The 24,605-nt window shown below is 42.0% G+C and overlaps 2 protein-coding genes across 2 annotated transcripts in view; both read left to right on the top strand.

Moving 5' to 3' along the window:
* LOC135717379 (dynein axonemal intermediate chain 7) overlaps positions 1-17,720 on the top strand; it is a 46,896-nt gene extending 29,176 nt beyond the window's left edge. The window contains exons 9-10 of the mRNA XM_065239438.1: positions 17,405-17,468; positions 17,545-17,720. Coding sequence (XP_065095510.1) covers positions 17,405-17,468; positions 17,545-17,682 — 202 coding nt within the window. The 3' untranslated portion in view covers positions 17,683-17,720. The remainder of the gene's footprint in view (positions 1-17,404; positions 17,469-17,544) is intronic.
* Positions 17,721-18,221: 501 nt separating this feature from the next.
* Positions 18,222-24,605, top strand: part of dpr14 (defective proboscis extension response 14) — a 42,520-nt gene continuing 36,136 nt past the window's right edge. Inside the window, exon 1 of the mRNA XM_065239501.1 lies at positions 18,222-18,648. The gene's annotated coding sequence lies outside the window, so the exon portion shown is untranslated. The remainder of the gene's footprint in view (positions 18,649-24,605) is intronic.

The raw sequence follows: 24,605 nt of genomic DNA, 5'->3' as shown, positions 1-24,605 counted from the left end.
ACCTTTCCCAGTGACTTCTGTAAAGTTGTTGCTTATAATAAAGGCTTTATTTTGATGAAAGTTTTAAATACGGTGGTCCATAAAATTACAAAAATTATAATTAAACTAATTCATTTCTGATTATATCATGATGAAACCTTCTATAAAGCTGTAGATTACGTAATTAAAATGGTGAGGTTGTGTACAAGACACATAGACTACGTTAAGCTGTGTAGTGAAATTCTCGTGCATTTTTCACCTCATAAAAATACGAATATTTACATATTCTATTACATTTGGTTCCTAAATTACAATTAGATATGAGTAAGGCTTTCTTCAGATGATTCATCGAAGCGTCTAACAATGACCGTCATGATGGCTGATATCCATTATCACTTCAAGATTACTAGGGCATAAATGAAATTAAAACTCCTTGTGTACTGCACTGCAGCAAACGTGAAGTTCTAGTTTCTTTGTTATAAGTTTCGTGAGAGCTGATATTTGTGCTCTAGAAATTTTTATGTGGTACTGATATTAATCAGAAATAAGGCTGCCTCAGCGATTCAACTTCAAAACGCTAAAAAAATAATGCACACACAAAAACGGAGTGCGCAATTTTGCACCAATGTTATGCAACATTTCGTAGTTCCGGAGATCGAAGATTTGGGTGTAATTGCTATTGTAAACAAATATTTCAATCGTTGATTTCTTACGAATAAACGCTCAATTTCGCGAACAAACTATTCCAAATGACAGAGGAATCGTTTCTCTACATGAGTGTGTTGTTAGTTTTCTAGGCTGAATTTTTATTCGCGAGAAATCGGTGATTGAAATATTTGTTTACATTAGCAATTACGCCCAAATCTCGAAGTTCTCCGGAACTACGAAATGTTGCATAACATTGGTGCAAAATTGCGCACTCCGTTTTTGTGTGTGCATTATTTCACAATTTCGCCCAAATCTTAAATCACTCTGGAGTTGATTGGGAGGATCTCTATTAGGCATAAATCCCTCCAATAAGTTCTCGGTACATCTTTTATCTACCGATTGAGCAAAAAAATATTACTAAATATTGCTGTTTTTTAAGATTTCGTTCGCGTTTTGTAGACGCACATGTATAATTTGTCATAAAAACACGGGGCGTTTCTGTGGTGGGAAAAAAGTGACTTCCATATCTATCACAGATTACAAATTCGACAGTGAGCATACATAAGGACGTAACCGTGAAAGATTTTCTCTTTTGTTAATAACTCGCTTGGATTAACATTTCTCGGTGCGTTTGCTGTTGCTTTTGATAACCAATACAACAATGAACCAATTTAAGATAATATTCAAGCTGAAAATTGCATTAGGTCCTAAGTAGTATTGATCGATTCTCTTCGTCGTCTTTCTCTTCCGTTAATAACTTGAGCACATAACCGTTTCTTGTATTTGTCAAATTATATGCTAGATAAAAACTTCTTTTATCGATATGTGTGCTGAAAATACCTAGGGCGAATGGATTCAAGGAGAAAGTCGACGAAAAGAATCTTGTCAATGTTACTTAGGACCTAATGCAACATTCAGCTTGAATTGTTTCGCTTAGCTGTAGCAATGTAAAGAGAAAATCGATGAAGAAAATCGACCATTACAAGTAGGCCCTTTTGAACGCTAACTGCCGAATTTCAGTACCTAGTACTTGGAGAATTATGCAATCGAACGGCTTGCTATGCCTCGCCTCCATCAGCAAAAAATCTGGGATTTTATAAACCGTTCTATGGCATAATTTTCCAAATAAGATGGACTTTCAAAACTAATCTAAAAGCATAAATAGAGATACCGTCTGATAGTTTCAGTGCTTGGTACAGTCAGTAATCTGTGTAGGGAAATCCTTTTTTTTTTCACTATAGAAACACCCCGTTTTCTTATGCAAAATAATGGATGTGTGTTCATAAAACGCACGAAATCTTAAAAAAAAACCATATTTAGTATTTTTATTCAATCAATAGATTAAAGATGTACCGGAAATTATATGGAGGGATTTCAAGCTAAAATGTTCTGATCGCGAGATACCGACGATCAATACCTAAATGTCACCTAAATTTACAACCCGTTTTGTGTGGTGTGTGCTGCTGATTTTGACTGTTGCTCAATGATTAGGAAACTTTCATAAATAACGTAGTAGTTGAGGGAGGAGAGGGGTTTCAGAAGTTGGGACCGGCCATGTATTAGGTGTATTGAAAAACACGCTCCGAGGGGGAAGGGGGGGGTTAATTGGTAAAAAAAAGTAGAAGGGTCTGTGCCTAGGGCACGAACGGAAGTTTGACGTAGGACCGCTAGTGGGCGGAATAAATGTGAAGAGCATTTAGTTCTTTTTATTGATCAACTATCTATTATCTCAACTCTTTCCGTTTTTGAATTGTAGGCGTACCAAATTTGTAATATTTTTTTTTCAAAGAGAAAGTTGATCAAGAAAATCAATCAAAATCACTTGCACCCATGCTTCCAAGTTTGGTCACAAGATTACAACTCTGGAGAGCATTTTGTGTGGTCGTTGGGGACTTGTGGTTCTGAATATGGACAAACAAGCACAGATAAATTCTATTCCAACTCTTTACTGATGTAAGCTTGATGGCCCTGAGAAGGGCCGTTGTATTGAAGAGGACATCCATGGCCACTTACGCTTGGCGTGTTTAGTGTAGGTGACAGCATCACGGACCTCATTTTTCAGGAACACCTTCAGCACACCTCGTAGATCAGACCGGAGATACGTTTGACACCACCACGGCGAGCCAGACGACCGATGGCGGTTATCTCGAAGAACTTTGCGATGACGCTTGGCGCCTCCTTTACCAGACCTTTTCCTCCTTTGCCACGACCAGTCAATTTTTGCTTGTTAGGTGTGAAGGAGTGGACTAGCCACCACCTTCCTACTGCTGCTGCTGTTCACCACGCCGTCCGAAGCGAAAATGAGCTAATACCATACAGCAGCGCTCTTTTATATCTTTTCAAGTTAAAGCAGAATGATGTGCAACCAAGTGGTATAAAAGCTACAAAGTCTCCTACCATTATGAGTAGTTTGCTATCAAGTGGCGATACTGGCTCTTTTCCTTTTGCTTACACGGCGAATGAGAACAACCAAATTTGAGTTTAGTTCACTTATAATCGCCAAATGTTCAGGAACTCAGCGATGAGTAAATTTGTCTCATGATTTCCTGTGGAAAACCAAAAAAAAACTTCCAGAAAATGAGGAAATTGACGAAAATTTCATTCAGTCTTGGAGTAGTACCAATAAACTGAGTGAATCCAATCTTTACTTTTCTCAAATTCGGGAATTTTTCCCTGGAAAATCCTGGAAAAACCTGGGAAAATATGAGGCAAATTTACTCATCGCTGAGTTCCCTGCACTCTATTTCTTATTTCTGAGAAAACTCATTCGATCTCATTCGCCGTGATATCACCTTGAAAGATATCGGCGCCGGTGGTTAGCGTGATTACCTCAGCAGGCCTGGGTCCCCTTCCACTGCGTCCTAGCAAGAAGTACGGTCGACTTAGTTCGCGCTCCGCTATTTTGGAAGTTTTCTCGCTATTCGCTTGATTTAAATTGTCAGTTTTTTCTCGCTTAGAGTTCCCGGCTAAATAATTAACTAAAAGTGAGTTTTTTTCTGAGAAGAAAGTGTGTTTTCGGCATCATCGGAAGGAAAATTGTTTTTACGATTGCCAATTCGCCAACCATTTTGCGCACCATCGGTGCGTGGTAACGCATACCTGCACACGGATCATCGTCATCGAGTGTCAGCATCTGCCTCCGCATTTACACCGCTCATCTATCATCGTGTGTTCAGCTGAGTGCCGACCCTCACATAAGCACACACCAACGAAGACCGCCCGCACACGCTGATCGAAGATCATCCACGCTGCGCGTCGCTCCGCTGCTGCCGTTTAAACGCTCGGTGGTAGTAGTATAGGATTATCAGATAAGTTTTTGTTCTTGTTTCTCTCTTTCGCCCACAGTTAAATTTTAAGTTTGTGTTCTGTGTTTGTAGTTTTTTTTTTGTGTATTGTGTCCGAGTGATTATCGTTTCAGTGGTAGAGCGTTTTTTGCTCCCACTAGTACGGCAAAATGGACATTTTGTCGCAAGACGAAATGGACGTTTTGTCGGAAGATGACACCACTTTGCCACGCGATGGCAAGAAGGGTCGAAAACGTACGTCATCTCTCCCTGGTTCATCGTCTCAGTCTGGCAAAGGACAGGCTCAGATAAACCCCCGATCGCGAGCCTATCCAGATGACTCGACTGGCCCATGGGTTGTCTACTTTCAGCCCAGAAACAAACCTTTGAATGTAATGCAAATTACTAATGATCTGACGAAGCGATACTCGGCCGTGACTGAAATCACGAAGGTTAGGCACAATAAACTTCGTGTCTCCGTCTCTAACCTGAAGCAGGCTAACGAGATTGCTGCCTCCCAGCTCTTCACGCTCGAGTACAGAGTTTACATCCCAGCTCGTGATGTGGAGATCGAAGGTGTGGTCACCGAAGCGAGTCTGACCCCCGAGATCTTGGAGAAGCAGGCGGTTGGCCGTTTCAAGAACCGTTTGCTTCCTCCGGTGAAGATACTGGATGTCCAAAAACTGGGCTCAGTATCTGTCAGCGAGGGTAAAAAGAGTTTTACCCCCACAGACTCGTTCCGTGTGACCTTTTCTGGTTCAGCCCTTCCTCACTACATCGAGCTGGGAAAACTTCGACTTCCTGTGCGTTTGTTCGTTCCCCGGGTCATGAACTGCCAAAACTGTAAGCAGTTGGGACATACGGCCTCCCACTGTGGCAGCAAGGCACGCTGTTCCAAATGCGGAGAGAAGCATGGGGATGACACCTGTGCAGCTACCGCACCAAAATGCGTGTACTGTAAGGGAACTCCTCATGGTATCTCGTCATGCCCGGTGTACAAACAACGCGGGGAGAAATTACAACGCTCACTTAAGGAACGTTCCCGGCAGTCTTTTGCAGAAATGCTTAAGACGGCCACGCCATCGACCAACGACAAAAATCCCTTTTCTCTTTTGTCAGATGACGAGACTGACTCTGACTTGGCTGAGGAGGGAACTTCTTTCTGTTTTTCAGCACGGAAACGAAAACGCATCCGTTCGCGGAAAGTTGAGAATGAAGAACCCCAAATCAGCTTGCCCAAATCAAGGAGTGGTGGAAAAAAGGAAGTTTCTACTCCTCCTGGATTCAGAAGAACTGACTATACCCAGGATTTTCCACCTCTCCCGGGGACATCCAAAACCCCTGATGTCCCATTTTTAAGAACAGAAGCCCCTTCTTCATCTGGGTTGTTCTCATTTGATAAAATTGTGGACGATATTCTCAAGTACCTGTCTATTTCTGATCCTCTCAAAAGCATTGTTCTGGCAATGCTTCCTACTGTGAAGACCCTCTTGAAGCAATTGACATTGAAGTGGCCCCTCATTGCAGCAATCATTTCCTTCGATGGATAATTTTCCAAACGAGGTCGGGGATTTGATCACTATTCTACAGTGGAATTGTCGAAGTCTTATTCCTAAATTAGACTCTTTTAAGTTTTTAGTTCACAATAATGATTGTGATGCATTTGCTCTTTGTGAAACTTGGCTCTCTTCAGATATAGATCTTCCTTTTTATGATTTTAACATTATTCGACTGGATCGTGAGGATTCGCGTGGAGGAGGGGTACTTTTGGGGATCAAAAAGTTCCATTCTTTCTATAGAGTGAATCTTCCACAATTTACAGGTATTGAAGTTGTCGCATGTCAGGCTATTATTAAAGGTAAGAGCCTTTGTATTGCTTCTGTTTATATTCCTCCTAGAGCCGTTGTTAATCGAAAACAACTTTCAGATATATGTTCAGTACTTCCTGCTCCACGGTTGATTATGGGAGATTTTAATTCCCACGGTACAGGCTGGGGGGAACTGTATGATGACAACCGTTCTACTTTTATATATGACCTCTGTGATAACTTCAATATGACAATTCTTAACAATGGAGAAGTAACACGTTTGGCTGGACCATCCTCGAATGGAAGTAAATTAGACCTCACACTTTGCTCTAACTCATTATCGTTGGATTGCACGTGGAATGTGATCCAGGATCCCCACGGTAGTGATCACTTGCCGATCAAAATTTCGATTGCCAGTGGGTTCAATCCGTCGGAATCCGTTAACGTCGCGTACGACCTCACCCGTAATATCGATTGGACAACGTTCAAGACCGCGATAGAGGAAGCCGTGTCGTCGGTAGAAGGGCTTCCACCGTTGGAGGAATATAACTTCCTCTCCAATCTGATCTTGGACAGCGCGCTTCGAGCTCAAACTCGGCCGGTTCCAGGAACGTCTTTGCGTAGGAAACCTCCTTCCCCTTGGTGGGACCACCAATGCACTGAGGTTTATCGTAAAAAGTCCGACGCGTTTAAGCTTTTCCGGAAACGTGGAACACCCGTGTATTTCGAAGCGTACTCGGCTCTTGAACGCGAACTCAAGAGCCTCATCAAAGCCAAGAAACGCGGATACTGGCGGCAATTCGTGGACGGATTATCGCGCGAAACGTCGATGAATACGCTTTGGAACGCGGCGCGAAGGATGCGTAACCGGTCTTCGAACAACGAGAGCGAGGAGTACTCAGATCGTTGGATTCTCAAGTTCGCGCGAAAAGTATGTCCTGATTCCGTGCCGGCACAGATGATTCCTCGCGAAACGACGAATTCTGTAGACGAGATCAGCCAGCCTTTTTCAATGCTGGAACTCTCACTCGCGCTCCTTTCGTGTGGCAATTCGGCTCCGGGGGCTGATAGAATCAAGTTCAACTTGTTGAAGAACCTCCCAGACGTCGCTAAGAGGCGCATGTTGAACTTGTTTTGTCAGTTCCTGGAGCTCAATATTGTTCCGGATGATTGGAGGCAAGTGAGGGTTATAGCCATTAAAAAGCCTGGAAAACTCGCTTCAGATCATAACTCGTATCGTCCCATCGCGATGTTATCGTGCATTCGAAAATTGTTGGAGAAAATGATCCTTTTTCGCTTGGACAAATGGGTTGAGACGAACCACCTACTCTCAGATACTCAATTTGGATTCCGTAGGGGCAAGGGAACGAACGACTGTCTCGCGTTGCTTTCCACAGAAATTCAGTTGGCTTTTGCTAAAAAAGAGCAAATGGCTTCTGTATTCTTGGATATCAAGGGGGCTTTTGATTCAGTATCCGTTGAAGTCCTTTCAGACAAACTCCACGCTTGTGGCCTTTCTCCATTAATAAATAACTTTTTGTACAATTTGCTGTCAGAGAAACATATGAGCTTTTCTCATGGAAACTCTACAGCTTCTCGATTTAGTTACATGGGTCTCCCCCAGGGCTCATGTTTAAGCCCCCTTTTGTATAATTTCTACGTCAGAGAAATTGACAATTGTCTAAGTGACAACTGCACGTTGAGACAACTTGCAGATGACGGCGTAGTGTCTATGACAGGGCCCAAAGGGGTCGACCTGCAAGGACCCTTACAGGATACCTTAGACAATTTGTCTACTTGGGCTATTCAGCTAGGTATCGAATTCTCCACGGAGAAAACTGAGTTGGTCGTTTTTTCTAGGAAGCATAGCCCAGCACAACCAAAGCTTCAACTTTTGGGTAAACCGATCACTCATTCTATGTCCTTCAAATATCTTGGGGTCTGGTTCGATTCAAAATGCACCTGGAGATCCCACATTGAGTATCTGAGACGAAAATGCCAACAAAGGATCAATTTTCTCCGAACAATTACCGGAACGTGGTGGGGAGCCCATCCGCAAGATCTTCTAACGTTGTACCGGACAACGATCTTATCGGTTTTAGAGTACGGTAGTTTTTGTTTCCAGTCGGCGGCTAAAACTCACATCATCAAACTGGAACGTATCCAGTATCGTTGTCTTCGTATCGCGTTAGGATGCATGCACTCGACTCATACGATGAGTCTAGAAGTGTTGGCGGGCATGTTGCCACTATCGGATCGGTTCTCGGAATTGTCCCTCAGGCTCCTCACCCGTTGCGAAGTTATGAACCCACTGGTAATCGAAAACTTTGAAAAGCTTCTTGAGCTGAACCCTCAAACTCGTTTTATGTCATTGTACTATGTGTACATAACACAGGATGTCAGCCCTTCACAGCATAATCCTCATCGTGTATGCTTCTCCGACTTCGGCAATTCAGTTAGTTTTGATTTATCTATGACGCGGGAGATTCGTGGGATCCCAGAACATCATCGTTCCATGATTGTTCCGTCAATTTACGCTGCAAAGTTTGGCCAAGTTGATTCCGCAAGATCGTTCTTCACAGATGGATCACTAATAGAGTCGTCCGCTGGTTTTGGTATTTTTAACGAATTTCATAGCGCCTCTCGAATGCTTCAAGCTCCTTGTTCCGTATATGTTGCTGAGCTGGCGGCAATACATTATACGCTAGAAACGATCGCCTCACTTGCACCAGATCATTATTTTATTTTTACGGATAGTCTCAGTTCTGTCGAGGCTATTCGCTCTATGAGGCCGGTAAAGCACTCCTCGTATTTTCTCATGAAAATACGAGAGCTTTTAAGTGCTTTATCTTTAAGATCTTTTGTCATCACCTTTGCATGGGTCCCATCTCATTGCTCGATTCCGGGCAATGAGATGGCTGACTCACTTGCTAAGGTGGGCGCTATGGAAGGCGATATTTACGATCGACAAATCGCCTACGATGAATTTTTCTTCATTTATCGTCAACAGTCACTCGTCAGCTGGCAGAATAAGTGGAGTGAAGGGAGTTTGGGACGATGGCTATATTCGATCATCCCTAAGGTGTCGAAGAGTTCTTGGTTCAAGGGGTTGGATGTGGGTCGAGACTTCATTCGTATGATGTCTCGCCTCATGTCCAATCACTATTCGTTAAACGCTCACTTGTTCCGTGTTGGGCTGAAGGACAGCAATCTCTGTGAATGTGGACAAGGTTACCAGGACGCAGATCACATTATTTGGTCTTGTGCTGAGCATCGCGGAGTCAGATCTGAACTGTACGATTCCCTTCGGGCTCGAGGTAGACAACCTAATGTTCCAGTTCGGGATATTTTGGCTAGACGCGATCTGGAGTTTATGAAACTCATATATGTTTACTTTAAGAATATTAACATTAGATTGTAAGTTTTATTAACCATGTGTTTAGTTTGTATTTTGTACGTGTGGGTTTTTTTTTATGTTTGTTTTCAAGATGAATAGAAATTCGTTCATGTTTTAGGATTAATTAAATATTTGTATCGTAAACCACATTTCAAACCTCCCTCTCCCTTTCCCATCCAAAAAAAATTGTAAATCCCCACTAACCTCGAGACAACCGCGAGTATCCGGTCCAGCTCCTTTAACTTTAAATATAAGAAATCAATAATGTATAACAAAAATGATAACTCGGCTCTGTAAAGTTTATTCGATTGAGCCTGTACAAATAAAGTAATTAATAAAAAAAAAAAAAAGGCCTGGGTCCAATCTCAGTCGGCGCCACCGGCATGTTCTAAGGCATAACATCTCTGATCACGCCTTCCTTCGGAAAGTAAAGCCGTTGGTCCCCTGTTCATGAGTTGATGGGTCGATATGTAGGGTCCAGGTGTGGGAGCTGTCTCCCTGGCGTCGGTAGCATTTTTAGCACAGTACGGAAAACAAATCTCGCGTCACTTTTCAATAGGTCCTATCTACGTTGATCGATTCTCTTCATCGACACTCTCTTTCGTAAATAACTCGGCTTCACAAATGTTTCCTGCCGTCTTCGTCGAATTAGATGCTAGATTGTTGCTTCTTCCATCGAAAATATCCGGCCGTGGCGATTCAAAGTTGATCAAGGTTGATTAATATAATTTGTACCCCTGCTTCCAGTTTGATTACATGAGCATTTTGTGTGGTCGTTGGTTCTGAATATGGACAAACAGGCAGTTGAATTCTATTCCTACTCTTTGCTGTAATAAGCTTGGTGGCCCTGAAAAGAGCCGTTTTGTTGCCAAAGTTGATGATGATTTAACCTCCGAAACCAAACAGAATGCGTCTCTGTCACTTCGAAACGTAGATGACATATATGGCCGCTTACGCTTGGCGTGTTTAGTGTAGGTAACATCATCACGGATCCCATTTTTCAGGAACACCTTCAGCACACTTCGTAAATCAGACCGGAGATACGTCAGACACCGCCACGGCGAGCCAGACGACGGATGGTGGTTATCTCGAAGAATTTGCGTTTGGTTCTGAACATGGCGATGAGTGTGTAAAGTATTACGCAATTCCATCCTCCCTATTTGCACGCGCCCGAGGATCGGAGGTGAATGCCACTTCGACTTGTTTCGTCTACTTACTACTCTCTGACGACTGTGCTGGGGAAGCAGCATATGCTACCTACATGCTGGTGGATTTGTTAGTTAATTCGACGCTTTTGGACAATGCTGGACATTCACCAGTTTTCAATAGTTTCTTGTTAAAAATCAACATGCGTAGCCATATTTCTGATCGATTGGTGATAAATTTATTGAAATTGAACCAGGGGCAGCTGAGTTATTAACGTTCAAAATCTTTCTTAATTTGTTACATGTTCAATTTTCGGTTTTCACAAAGTGTACCCCCATATAGAAATCAAAGACGTAGTCCTACGTCAAAAGTATACGTAATTTATGGATGCCCTAATTTTACTTCCAAGGCTGTGTCGCAATGGGCGAGTTGAATTTAACTCGTGGTTAAAAGTGACAGATGAGTTATCGAATAGCCCTGCTATACGAGCGTGGTTATTTTGGACCAACTAGAAGTTAAATTTTGGTAACCGTGGCTGAGTTCTGTTTGAAAACTGATCAATTTCCGGCATTTTCTAACATTGAAAATAACTTTCCAAATGTCACGTTTAACCACGAGTTAAATTTAATTCGGCAATTGGTACACAGCCCAAGAAGTATTTCGCGATTACTTTTTCGAACGGACGTATCAGCTTTTGTAAACAACGCATTTGATCTTCGATCTAGCGTAACTGGTAGCTCACCCACGCATGCTAACACTACCATCAGATAGAGGTGTTATATGTAAGGCGAGCTATCAGTTATGCCAAACCGACGATAAAATGCGTTGTTTACAAAAACAGATATGTTCTTTCGAAAAAGCAATCGAAATTTGTAGTTATCATTCAGGCAAGGAGCACTTTCGCCATAGAGGCGACGCCGCTACCAGCAGTCAGTGATCTCGACGGGAACGACGCGCTAGGTTCGAGGTGCAAAACTGTTGCTGCTGCTGATGCTGCTACCTGCTTACCCGTCGTCCGAAGCGAAAATGAGCTGAGGCACATTAGCAGCGCTGTTTTATAACTAATTCAAGCAGCACGATGTGCAACCAAATGGTACTCGATTATCACGACTGGGTTTGGGGAGAACGTTTATTTCATGAAAACAGTGATAAAATTATCACTTTTAATTTGTACATTTTCAAAACAGTTTTTATGAAAAAATGAAAAAAAGCGTTTATTGTAACAGCTTACGAGAGTTATTTCCTATCGATTGGTGTATTTGGATTTTAATTTCATCTATAAATGACAAAGTTATAAGCGTTCAAAACCTTACATCTTTTCGTGGCGTTCGCAATTTTAGATTTTCGATTTACCCCCAGTACCTTCCCGTAAGACGTAGTCTACGTCAAAAAAATGAAAGTGGAGACCAATTGGAACAACACTCTCATTGCTAGGCAGTCAAACCGGTTTATTAATCCGAGTATTTCAATGACTGGCAACATTTTTGAACTATCAAAAAAAGATCTCAATATTTACACTGGCTTAATAACAGGACACTGTCCATGTAAATTTCACTTGAAGCTAATAGGAAAACTTCAAGAGGACATACATGTGTCGATTATGTGGCATAGAAAAAGAAGACTCTGAACACCTGCTATGCTCTTGTACAGCAATCTTCAATAAGAGGCGTATTTTTCTGGATAAGGGGCTGACATAACCCTTTGATATTTGGAATTCAGTTCCCGGCCAATTTATTCGAAATATAATACCTGACTGGGAAAATGCTTTCGGTCAGTCAATATCGGTCACTTCACAAAATGGTGATACAACATGCCGATTAAGCAATATTAAAACGGGGAATAAATAACAATAGATCTAAATACTGGTCGTAGTGATCAAAATACCCAACAAGGAAAAAAAAAAGAACGAAAACCATTTGATGAAAAAAAAAGTTCAAAATTTGTACTAACAGTTTTTATTCTACGATGTTGGTCAATTTTGAAGTGTCCATTGTGTCCATTAATAAAAAGTTAGCAGTTTTGAAAAGCTTTCAAATAATCATTATTTTAAAATTCTAAAAATGCGCTTTTATTGCTACTGAAGTTTTATTATGTTATTTTTTATTTTGACGACAATTTCAGATTTCAGATTTCAAACAACGTAATTTTTTCTTTAAATACAATTTTCTTCACTTTTGTTCCAGACATAATTTCTATTAGATGAGCGGTTTTTGTGCTATGATTTATTGAAAAATATCAAACACGCCATTTTGATAAATTTGGCGTTAGTCAAAATGGATGCATTCCAGCACAAACTTGGTTCATTGCCTTACACTCAAAAAAGTCCACACGTCTGATCGAAGTGTTTAAGCACTTGATTTTTCATATGCACAATCACATTTATTTTAAGTGTATTCACAATGTTTCATTGTGATTTACACGTTGATTTCTAGTGTTTGAAACTATGAAATTCTGATAATCTTTCTGATTCAAGTGTTTTTCATTTCAATGCTATATGAATCCAGCTTTCCATGATCGGTAATGGCGGCCTGTTTGTATGAATAAATGTATCCATAACTGTGCTTTTTGACACTATCTGGATGTTCGGATTTTTAACCCCTCCCTTTCCCTCTCCCAGGAACAGAAGAAAATGGAACAAAATATGCCCTTCAGTTAGTGTCATAAAGCACAGTGAAGGATTCATTTATTCATACAAACAGGCCGCCATTACCGAGCATGGAATGCTGGATTGCATGTTTCGCAAGATAAACATCAAAAACATGAGTTCCCAAGTAAAAATTATGGTTTTATGAGGGTTCTGTAGACCATGATTTAGACTTGTAGAATGCTATAAAACCGCGAAAAATGTTACTTGGTTTTTGACTTCATCCTTATCAACCAGCCTCATATATGAGAACAACCGTGGGCCCAGTGATATCGAATGAAGGCAACGGTAGCAGCACACCCCAAAACTCCAGGATCAATTCCCAAATCAGACCCATTAAAAAAGGCATGTATAAGCTCTAGCCTCTGGCAGCTTTGTTTATATATTTGTCGATTCAATTTTGGAGTCGATAAAGTAGACTATTGTACAACATTGGACTATGACGTGCAAAGGTATTGATATCACCATGTGAGGCACATAGACTCCAAGTGTGTAACAATTCGAACCAATAGTGTTGAGGCATGCTTCACACATGAAAAGGATGTGTTTCACAATAAGTGATCAATTAAGTGTGAGACACATGATGATGACGTGTGGAATTTTTCTAGTGTGGTGAACATTTTTACAAAAATTCTTGGAAATCAGAGGGAGAATAATAAACTCGATTTGTCAATAGGCCTGGAAATGCTCTACTTTTTGAAGAAATGTAAAACAAAAAAGTTAGAATATAAAAAAAACTGTGTAAAGTAGTGTAAGATAGACTCTTAGATCTGAATACAGCCTACATTTTTGTAGAAAACAGCTTGTTACTATCTTTAAGCGTTCATGAGTTAAACGTTATTGTATACAGTCAACTCTCCTTAGCTCGTTGTTTAAGGTAGCATCGAGCTACGGAGAAGTCGAGATGTAGAACCAGCAATGCCTACAAGACCTTTTGAAGGGACTGAGATAACTATCGACATATAGAAAGAAAGTGGTCACATATCGAGATACAGAACATCGAGATACGGAGAGCTGACTGTAATTATGTTTGGGTATTTTAAAAGTTTTGTAACCCGACAGCCTTACGAGTTTCCCGTTTTTAGTAAAAATGGCTTAAGCGCCACTCCCGAGGGAGACCATCTACCGAGACTAGGGTTGCCCGACCGTATGAGACCTTTCAGGGAAGGTTCTGTTTTTCCCAAATGAATGAGCGGGAAGCAAGTTGGCTGTTGATCGATTACGATAAGGACGGGAATGCCCACGACCTATGGTCGTGAAAGAAACAAAAAGAAAGAATGAAGCATTCACGAAAACGATTTCTGCCACCGATGAATTGCTCTCGCGGATTTTATCATCACGGGCAGGCTTGACACAACACTTCGAACGGATTCCGTTCGAATAGAGAGATATCCTGGTTGGTTTCGGGGCCAACTCCCCCAGTAAAACTCTGCAAAAACTTCAAAAGAAAACGACCGGAAACGTGAAAAACCCTTACATTCGCTTTTCTAGATCTATTTGGGAAATGATGAACAAAAACTTTTTATCTGTAGTGTGTTGGTTTATTGAAAACGCATCCTATTCATATTCAAACTATCTCTTGTTCATCATGGTTTATTTTCGTATACAATTTATTATTCTAGGCCTATCTCAAATTCATTCCCTCTAGTGAGCTATCCTTTTCTTCTTTCTTCTTCTGGCGGTATTTATTTAGTGTGCTATGCGACGAATGGTGTTCATTTTGTGTGTGCTACAAAAAGCTGTTTGGCGTTACCGACGCTTGCGCGGATCGGAATGGGTAACGGCTGAACGAACAGCGGCCACGCTAGCGGTTATGCTATGCTAGGGGCTTTAACTCACCATGCGCATGGGAATTTTGTTAACATGCATGTTACTCACGTTTTGACTCGCTACTTGCGTGGAGGAATTGGCGGTTGCTCGATGATGCCGGTTGGACCCACGTGTACTACACGCGATACTCCTACGGACTCCGAAACTATGCTACTGCGGACTGCACATAGCCGATGTCGTTTTCCAACTACGCCTCACACGCTGAGTTTTGGTCTTCTACCTAGACGGGGTACGGCCGTCGCATCGATGGTCGTCACCGTCGACGGGAAACTGCGGAAAGTGGTTGCCGCTGGAGAGGGAGGTCACCGGTTCGGAACCAGTGGGTTGCTGCTCACTGTGCCTAGGGCGCGGAAATCTTTTGGCTGCCCTTTTCCGGCCTCTGGTACCACCGGGTATTCTTCGAAGCTGGAAAATGGGGTCGAAAACGGTCGCTGACTGATGTGGGTGGTGTGACGAGCTTCGCAACTTGCCACAAATCTGCCAAAGAGAAATTCCGTCGCGTGGCATTCAACATCTGCACACTGAACAAAGTTATGCACATAATATTACCTCGATTTCAAAACACCTTCGCACACTCCTAACCGCCGAACTAACGCACTAAGCACTTTCTGCTTTAATTTCGAAAACTAACGAACTAATCGAGGGAATTTATAAAGAAAATCTAAATTAGCAAACTTAAAGACAATTTTACGTTTAATAATTCACCTTTAAATTCACACCACGGCGCGATAACTGAAACTCGGACCGCTCTCGCCTCTTCCACAAACCAGAACGAAGTGAAAGAATCAAGTCTGAAGGTCCTCAGGTTAGGCGCAAGAATTGCAATCTTCGTCGCTGGAAATTACGTGAAATCAACGAAGTTGATTTTCACTAAGTTAAAAAAATCGCCTTCACGCATACTAGTTTTTTGTAAAAAATACAAAGGAAAGCATTCTCCTTCTATCAAGTTAACGCATATGCCAATTCGCTTCCCACCCGAAGTGCATGAAAGGATGGGATGGGTCAACAAATCCTGAAAGCAGAATTGTGCAGGTCGATGTCCGTGCGTTTACGCGTGGTTTGCTTAGACTCTTCGTTTGGCTATCGAATTACGCTTTGGCGCCCGAAATGGTACAGAGAACTCATTTACCATCTAATGAACATTTCGGTGAGTGAACTTTTTGCGAACGCTTCATGCGTCAAGGGGTAATTCGATTGTTTGAAAAATTTCAATTATTGTACAACTTTTTACATTTTGATTTTTATAATATGGCACCTGCCACAGTTTACATACTTCATTTTAAAAGTCGATCTCGCGACTTTAACTTTAAAGGTTGCGTTTTATGTGGTCTTTCAGATGCAATTTCAAGAATAAAATTATCTTCTCAACTACTTAAGATTAATATTTTGAAGATAACATATTTTTTGGGTTACCCATAACTTTTGAATAACAAATCCAAAATTTCATTAATTTTGGTACACTGGAACTATTTTAGATAAATTTGATTAGCAAAAATACCACCTTAGCGCCCCTCGATGGGAGTTTGTATGGGAGCAAGATGTCAATTTGAATCTCTTTCAGTTGATGTATAAAAACGGATAACTTTTTCAAAATTAAAGAATCCCTTTTCTTAAAATCCTTGGTAGAAAGATGACTCAAAACTGCTTGACTTGGCAATTAATACATATTTTTATCCGGGAAATATTTTCACGCTATGGCCTACTGTGATCCATAGCTCGCTCTGCTTTGCTCACTAATACTTGCCTAGTTTATTCTTCTCAACGTCACCGAATTACATAATCTTACTTAAGATATAACGGACTGTGAGAGAGTAACGTCATGAAAAATTAAAATTAATTGCTGAACACTGAACAAATTGGAAGCCATACTTTGGTCAAACATGAATGAAGTACTCTCTGGCAAAACTTCATCGCTATTTTCCGATACTTCCAGTGGATTATGTCAAGCATCAAGGATCCAAAGCCCACCCAGTGTCAGTTATATCAATTCGATTCCTTCTTACTTCCAACAAAACAATTCATCCAAAACTGGCAGTAGAGGAAATGGAAAATCATTCACGGAAAACAGAACACAGCGGCCTTTCTATGATGTATTCGATCATTCGGGTTTCAATCCCACTCACTCCAGCTCATTCGTCGTCGACGAAAATAAGCCGTACTCAAAAAGTTGCCATTGTTAACCACGACCGCCACTAAAGCATCACCTCACCCGCCTACTGCCTGTCTGTTTGCGGAAAAATCTTGTAACCATTTTCATCGCCCTTTTGTTTTCCTGGGAATGTAATGGTTATACATTACCGGCCAAAATAATATGATACCTTATTTATAAAACATAGAGAAAAAATGAAGAATTTTTTAAGAATAAATCTCGTTCAATACATTCCATGAAACATTGATGATTCCAGTACAAGTCAAAATTTTGCTATTCAACAGCTAAACACCACAAGTAGCTCTCAGTGACAACTGTTTTAGCCAACACTGTGCATTACTTGACATTCACTCCGCCTTGTATGTTCCAAAAAATGTACGTCAGTTGAAACATTGTTCAATGTCAGTAAATGGTTTATTAAATTACAACTGAGACGTACTTTGTACACCCATCACCATCTATTATACAAATGACAGTCTGGAATTCTCTATTTCCCCATACTAATCGCCTCCATTAAAGGACCGTCATCGATTCGGTAGAAGTTTCACCCGTTTTCAACAGCAGCCCGATCGACGGCATGGAGGTATCGGACCAAATCTCTCACATAAATAATAAAACTACCTCATAAAGGACTAATCTACGATTTAACCTCTTTCCAGCATTACGCCGACCTGTACCATCTGGGCCGGGAACACTCGCAGCCGTCGTCCAAAGTGAAGCAGGAGAACATGAGCCCCATCCTGCGAGACAACGTCGTGCAGCTGTTGAAGGCAGTTCGGCCGTTAAGCTTCTCCTAAATGAAACTTCTCCCACCATGAGCACGGCGCGGCCTTGAAATAAATACTCCCTCTAGAAATCAAACTGTTTTGAATCCGAAACGAAACAAATCCAATCATTTATTTATTAATTAAATCTTCTCAGTATAGTTAAAAGTTTTGCTATCATCGCTTTCAACACTGCTCCGGCAGGCTTACTATGCCTACTATGCTGTGAATATCCCATGATTGTTATGTTCGAGTCGAGAAGAGGCAAGCCATCTCCGCAACAAGGCCATGCCATGTGGCACAGTAGGTAGCTACAACAAAAACAGGAGCCAGAGTAGGCTATGAAAACAGAGAGTGTGGCGTTCTCTCGACTCGGCTTGCTTTGCTATCCTGTCGTTTCTCGATCTAGTACTGCACGACAGAGCACGGAAGTTTTCCTCTCGCAGCTTCGGCGTGGAAAGCGCCTTTCTCCTGATCTCATGGCTACTCTTCTTGGATTGCTGCTGTGATGATAGCGCTCATAGCTCCTCTCGACCATCGGCAGCATTAGGGCAGTAGTAGTCTTCGGCGGTTCGTCTCGGTTAGTAACGATTGAAAACTCTCGGGTGTCCGCAAATGCCACTGGTTCGGGCTTTCTTTCTTTCTTTTTTTTGTACGCAGTGGACTATTACCATAAAAATTGATCACGGACGCTGCGGTATTCAGGGATAGAAGAGAAAGTGTTTTTCGTACAAGAGAAGAAAAAATTGCTGCACAATTTCCAAGCGAATAATTCAATGATATAATTATAACTAGATCGGCATAGTGAACGTGAACCTGTGTGCGCATAATGAAAGTATGAATATTATATTCCAGCACAGAATGAGAGTGTATGATAAGTTGAGTTATTATTATTCATAAAAAGCCAGGCTGAATTTTAATGAAAGTGCTTCATGGAGTATAAAGGAATGTCGGATGTGGATTACGCTTGGAATAACTTGAAGCAGAGAGAGAGCAGAAGTAAGCCCTGTGCCTGTTGGAGTAAAATAAAAAAAAAAAAAACATACAATTAAATGAATATCTCTTCACCGAATGAATAGTGGTTGATTGCAGGAAAGTATGCATTGGTTTAAACTTCTTTTGCAAGAACTGAGTAATCCACCCCAAGGGCATCGAAAATTCCTCCGTACGAATAGTTCAGAAAGGAATTTTTACGCATCAACTATTTCGAAAGCCCAGCACACACTCTTACGCAATTTAAAGTGCACTTGTGATTGCTGAGAAATGTGTGCATCTATATCTTCCAGATCCCAGCATCCAGCCAGGCGGACAGGAAATTGGTTTCTCCCTGGCACACAATAATGTAGCATCTAAATCTTATTATCGTATCGTTTTGTGCGTGCGACCGATACGGCAAACGAAGCCGAAAAAAAGACTCAACTTCAATAAACATCCCATCCTCATCGATATCTCCATTTTCGTGGGATTGAAATTTGAACAAATTCGGTTAGCTCGGCAAGCGGGGGAGGATGGAGAAAATAGATTATCGTTAATAATCAAATTTTCGACACAGGTACACATACTTTACGGATGATTTGCGGTACTGAAAACCGGTTTTCATCGACGGAATCATTCTGATGAAAATGATGAAATGCGAGGAAATTTAATTTTGTCTGCATAGATTGATTCATGGCTGGGAAAAGTGACACCGGAAAGCTGCGGGAATGAAGGTTTTTATTAGGAAATGTGGAACAGAGTACCTGGATGTTGCTTCCCGCATTAATTTGCTAATTTCATTAAAATTTATCTGCGGCAATCTAAGCAACCTAGATTTTTTTTGTTCACCATGCAATCAAAACCAGTTACTTGGTTTGTTTGTTCAAATTTTTTACTGATCGAAGTATGCTTGATGAAAATAACTGTTTAAGGTGCAATACACGTGAAAAGTCATCATTGTACTCCTGGTGCAGATTTACACAAATATTATTATTATTATTATGTTATTTTATGTAATTCGTGATTTATTCAGAGATTTGAAGATTAGTGTGAAAGACTTTCACAAACATTTAAAGGCGATAGAAAATTAAATTGAATCGAAAATAGTCATGTTTTTCAAATTTCCTTACATATGTTTATTTGATTGATGATTCTTATTCAGGATTCTTATTTAGGTGGCAGGCTCTCAGTTCTGCGCCCCTCCCCCTGGCTCTATTACTTTTACGATTCTCTCATCACATTCCATATCGCAACAAATCCTCATTACAATACCTGTTTTCGCTGTCATGAAGTGGGAGTTATTCAGTCCAGGAATGCCAGGTGTATTTACAAAAAGTCTTCAACGAGACCGACGACCCGAGTAAAGATTTATACCAAATTGATAACATGTTCCGATACCCAATTATCAAGGTTTGATAACTGAATATGTTATCATTGCGGTTGAATAAACAGCCATCATAACAAAAAATGGTGGGATTGAGTACATTAAGCTGGTTAGTGAACGTCTCCTGCAGTTTTCTAGATTTTGATTTAACACAGTAGAAGTAACCTTTTATATCGGTCCTATGTACATATTTTGGATTTCATACTTAGTAAAACTTGGCCAAATTCAGGACCTAATACAACTGCAAATACATTTGGTTCCTAAATTGCAATTAGATATGAATATTATGATAGGAACATATGACAAAATATAAACATTTTATGGAAATTATTAATTAAATTTCTCTAAAACAATTGAGCAACATCAAGTTTAGTAGCTCACATAACAAATCAAACTAAAGTTGAATTTTACTACTAATTATATTTCTTCCTCACCTACTTCGATGACATATAAACCAACATTTTGTTCATTATTGAAAGTACCATTTCAGATAAGGAAAGCACAACTGCCTGTTGCGTTATCACTCTCTTCTTTGCTTCAGAGACTTAATTTAAAAATTAGGTCTCTGAAGCAAAGAAGAGAGTGATAACGCAACAGGCAGTTGTGCTTTCCTTATCTGAAATGGTACTACAGCAAGAAGGGCTCTACATCTTTGGTGGACTTTATGATTTTGTGTTGTACATGTTGTTTTTTACTGTGTAATGTTTTTCAATTTTCTTCTTGTGCAGTATGTTGTTTGAATGTTTTAATTTGTTATTCTACCAACTTAACCTAACTTAACCTAACGTGCCAGATCCTTGACGATCTGTTGATCGGATCGCCTACAGCAATCTCTGAACCTTGCGATGGAGTCAGCTCTCCGTAATTCCGGTGTCTGAAGACCAGCCAGGCGGTGGACCTCAGAATTTCTAGTCCGCGGGGGACTGTTAAGTATCATCCTAAGGATCTTGTTTTGGATCCTTTGGAGTTTGAGGTGATGACATTTGGCGCAACTCTCCCAGATTGGCATCCCGTATTCTATTACGGGAAGGGTGATTTTTTTGTAGACAGCAAGCTTATTTTTCAGAGACAGGGTAGACCTCCTGTTGATGAGTGGATACAACGATCTTATCAAGATGTTGCACTTGGTTTTGGTTTTGTCAACGTGCTCCCTGAAAAGAAGCTTGCTGTCTAGTGTTAGTCCGAGTTACACGACCTCTTTGGACCATTCCACCACTGAGCCGTTTAAGCAGATCTTATTATTTTCAGACGGAACAAGTCTGGGAGATTTTGAGTGTGGAAAGATGATGACCTGGGTCTTTGCCGCGTTGATACGGATCTTCCAGCTGTTGAAATATTCAGACAGGACGTCCAGGCCTCTCTGAAGTTTGGCAGTCAGAGCTCCGATGACCCTACCCTTGTAAACGATGGATGTGTCATCTGAGAACAGAGACAACGATCCACTATCAGGGAGAGCCGGCATATCGGAGGTGAACATGTTGAATAGAATGGGGCCAAGGATGCTTCTTTGTGGAACCCCGACACCGATGTTGAAAGCATCCGATGTGATGGTATTCAGAGAGACTCAGAACGTCCTATCCAATAGATAGTTGTTTATTATCTTCACTAGGAAGATTGGAAGACCGTACTGCTGCAATTTGAACACCAGGCCATCATGCCAGACATTGTCGAACGCTTTTTCAACGTCCAACAACGCCATGACAGATGTTTTCGAAACAGACTTGTTCCGTCTGAGAATGTTTGTCACTCGAGTCAGCTGGTGGACGGTCAAACGACCTATCCGAAAACCAAACTGTTCCTCGAGTAAGATGTTGTTTTGTTCGGCAGATGTTAGGAGCCGGCGGTAGACTGCTCTTTCGAACAGTTTTGATAACCCTGAGAGAAGGCTGATTGGTCGATAACTTGAAGGAGAGGATGGATCCTTCCTTCCTAGGAAGATTGGTTGCATTTTCAGTAACCTCAGATTCATGAGGGCTAACGATGTGTTGTCCGAGATTATAGGAGCTGACGAAGTGTTGACCTATCGCGGCAGCCTTCTCTTCAGGAGTTATCAGATGAACCACTGGGTTGCCGTAGCAATCCAGTGGGGTCAGTGGTGGAATGGGTCTTGGCTTATTTTTAAGGATTTTCGTTAGTTTCCAGAAGGGCTTTGCACAATCTGGAAGAGAGCGGATCCTGTTAGCAAAGTCCTAGTTTCTGAGGTCCACCATCCTGGATTGGATGGTTTTTGTTAGGCGATTACAGTGGGTCTTAAGGACAGGCATACCAGAGCGTTGGTACTGCCTTCGGATGGTGTTACGGAGTCTTATAAGATCTTTGGTAGATCTCTCAAGGTTCAGAGTATTGCTCACCTGTCTGGATACTGTTACGTGTTGTTCCCTGGCCCGGGATATCGCCTCCTCGATGGAACGCAGACACCGGTCAACGTATTCGGGCGTCTCCGGAAGGACACCGTAGTCGACAGTGGAGTGGACACAGTGTTGGAACTGCTCCCAGCTGACACGATGGTAGTTGCGTCGGGAAGCTTGGATTCGGTTGACGGATGAACCTACTTCGGCCACCACCGGATAGTGGTCCGAACTCAGCTCCTGATAGGTCACAGGTAGCGAAATGTTGACTCCCATGTTGCTGATGAAGATGTCTATTGTGGAATGAACGCCAGACCGGCACAACCGGGTGGGACAGTCCGGCGCTAATATGGTGTAGCGAGCCTTTTGCAGGTCGTCATTCAAGATGGTGCCGTTTTGGTTGCGTCAACTGTTGCCTCAAGCCTGGTGTTCGGCGTTTAAGTCGCCAGCGATGATGTATTTTTCGCGCCGTCGAGTTAGTTTGATGATGTCCCTCCGCAGGTCTGCGGCCGACCCGTCCTTGATGGTGACTTGCTTGGGGCAGTAGGTCACAATGATGGTGATAGGGCCGACAGGTGTGGAGACTTCTACCCTTAAAGCTTCGATGGTTTTCAGCTGGAAGCTCGGCAGAAGCCGACAACAGATGTTTCTCCTTGCAGCAATGGCCACTCCTCCTCCCCCGGAGCTGGTTCGATCAAGTCTTAGAAGCCGGAAGTCAGGAAGGTAGATGTTTACCTCCAGTTTCAGGTGGGTTTCGGTGATAACGGCAATGTCACATTTTGTTTGTTGAGGAAGTCAACGAATCCGATGATCTTGCTCTTGAGCGAGCAAGCGTTCCAGTTGGCGATCTTGACGGTTTCACGGTCCATCCCGAGCAGGAACGAATAACTCAATACCTCAAATTGGTATGGATGAGCATGACATAAGAGGTAAAATACCAAAAAATAATACCAAAAAAATGTTCCCACAATACCATTCCAATACCAAATTATGATAATGCAATACCAAAACAATAACACCCAGGTATTCTTTTGGTATCCAAATATCATTTTTTGGTATTTACAAAGTATTTTCCATGTAATTGTTTGGTATTATTCTTTGGTATTTTACCTCTTATGTCATGCTGGTCAATACCAAATTTTGGTATCAGATCAGAATTAGGTATTCATTAGTTATTTTCTCCTGCTCGGGATAACTGAGCATGAAGGTAGCCACAGCTTGGAGCTGGTCGGATTTGTTCTTGATGGTGTTGGCAATGTCGTGCATCTTGAGGAAGATGATCATTATTTCCGCTGCGGTGAACCAAGAAGCATCGTTGATTTCGGGCTGCGGTAGGGACAGTCCATCCTGACACCAGTTTATCCCTGCGGCTGTGGAGCAGCGGTCGTCTCTTGGCCTGAGATTGCAGGGACTCTGGCAGTTTGAACTTGAGCGGTGGCGACCGCCGCAGCAGCAAATCGTTGATTGAGTGGCAGTGGTGGCAGCACTGTAATCGGTCGTCGAGGTATCGGTGGGAAGTTCTAGTCATTAATTTCCGGCACTTTCTTGCGGCCAGGCTGGTTTCTCGTCGATCCTTTCTTCCGGATCTCGATGTACTCGGTGCGCTTCGGGCAGGCCTTGCTTGTAGCTTTGTGTTCAGCACCGCAGTTGGCGCAAATGGGATCGGCTTCATCGATTCTGTCGCAGGCGTCGGTTTTGTGTTGTTTGCCACACTTGATGCAGCGGCTGACCATATGGCATTTCTTCGTTCCATGCCCTAACAGCAGGCAGTTCGAGCATTGGGTGATTCCACGACTGACCGGCTTGTACCGCTCCCACTTCAACACTATGTTGAACAGGACGTGGATGCCCTGGAGGTCCATCAAAGTTGTTGAGTTCTTCTCAAGGTGGATCAGGTATAGCTGGTCGCGGTACTTGACGGCCTTGTTGTGGCGGGCCATCTTGTGAATTTGAACCGGCTTTAGTCCATTAGCCACCAGCTCTTCCAAGAGGACGCCTGTGTCCATGTCGTATAGTCCTCGCAGGACCACCTTGAACGGCTTAACAGCCTCGATGTCGTGGGAGAAGTACTCCACCTGTGCTTCGTCCAGCATGGCCTGAACCGCGTTGTAATGGTTCAACGAAAGAACCATCAATTTGTATCCTTCCGTGCACAGCTGGATGGTGCACCGGACGCCCTTCGTGATGCACATCTGTGCGGATTTACTCGCGCTAGTGTACTCACCAACTAGCACGAATTTCAGTTGCTC

The sequence above is a fragment of the Ochlerotatus camptorhynchus genome, unplaced genomic scaffold, assembly GCF_037179485.1.
Source record: "Ochlerotatus camptorhynchus isolate MF236.1 unplaced genomic scaffold, CSIRO-AGI_Acam_v1.1 ptg000055l, whole genome shotgun sequence".
In the NCBI taxonomy this organism is placed as follows: Eukaryota; Metazoa; Arthropoda; class Insecta; order Diptera; family Culicidae; genus Ochlerotatus; species Ochlerotatus camptorhynchus.
Note: the sequence above shows the minus strand (reverse complement) of the source record. Positions and strands in the feature narration are given on the sequence as shown.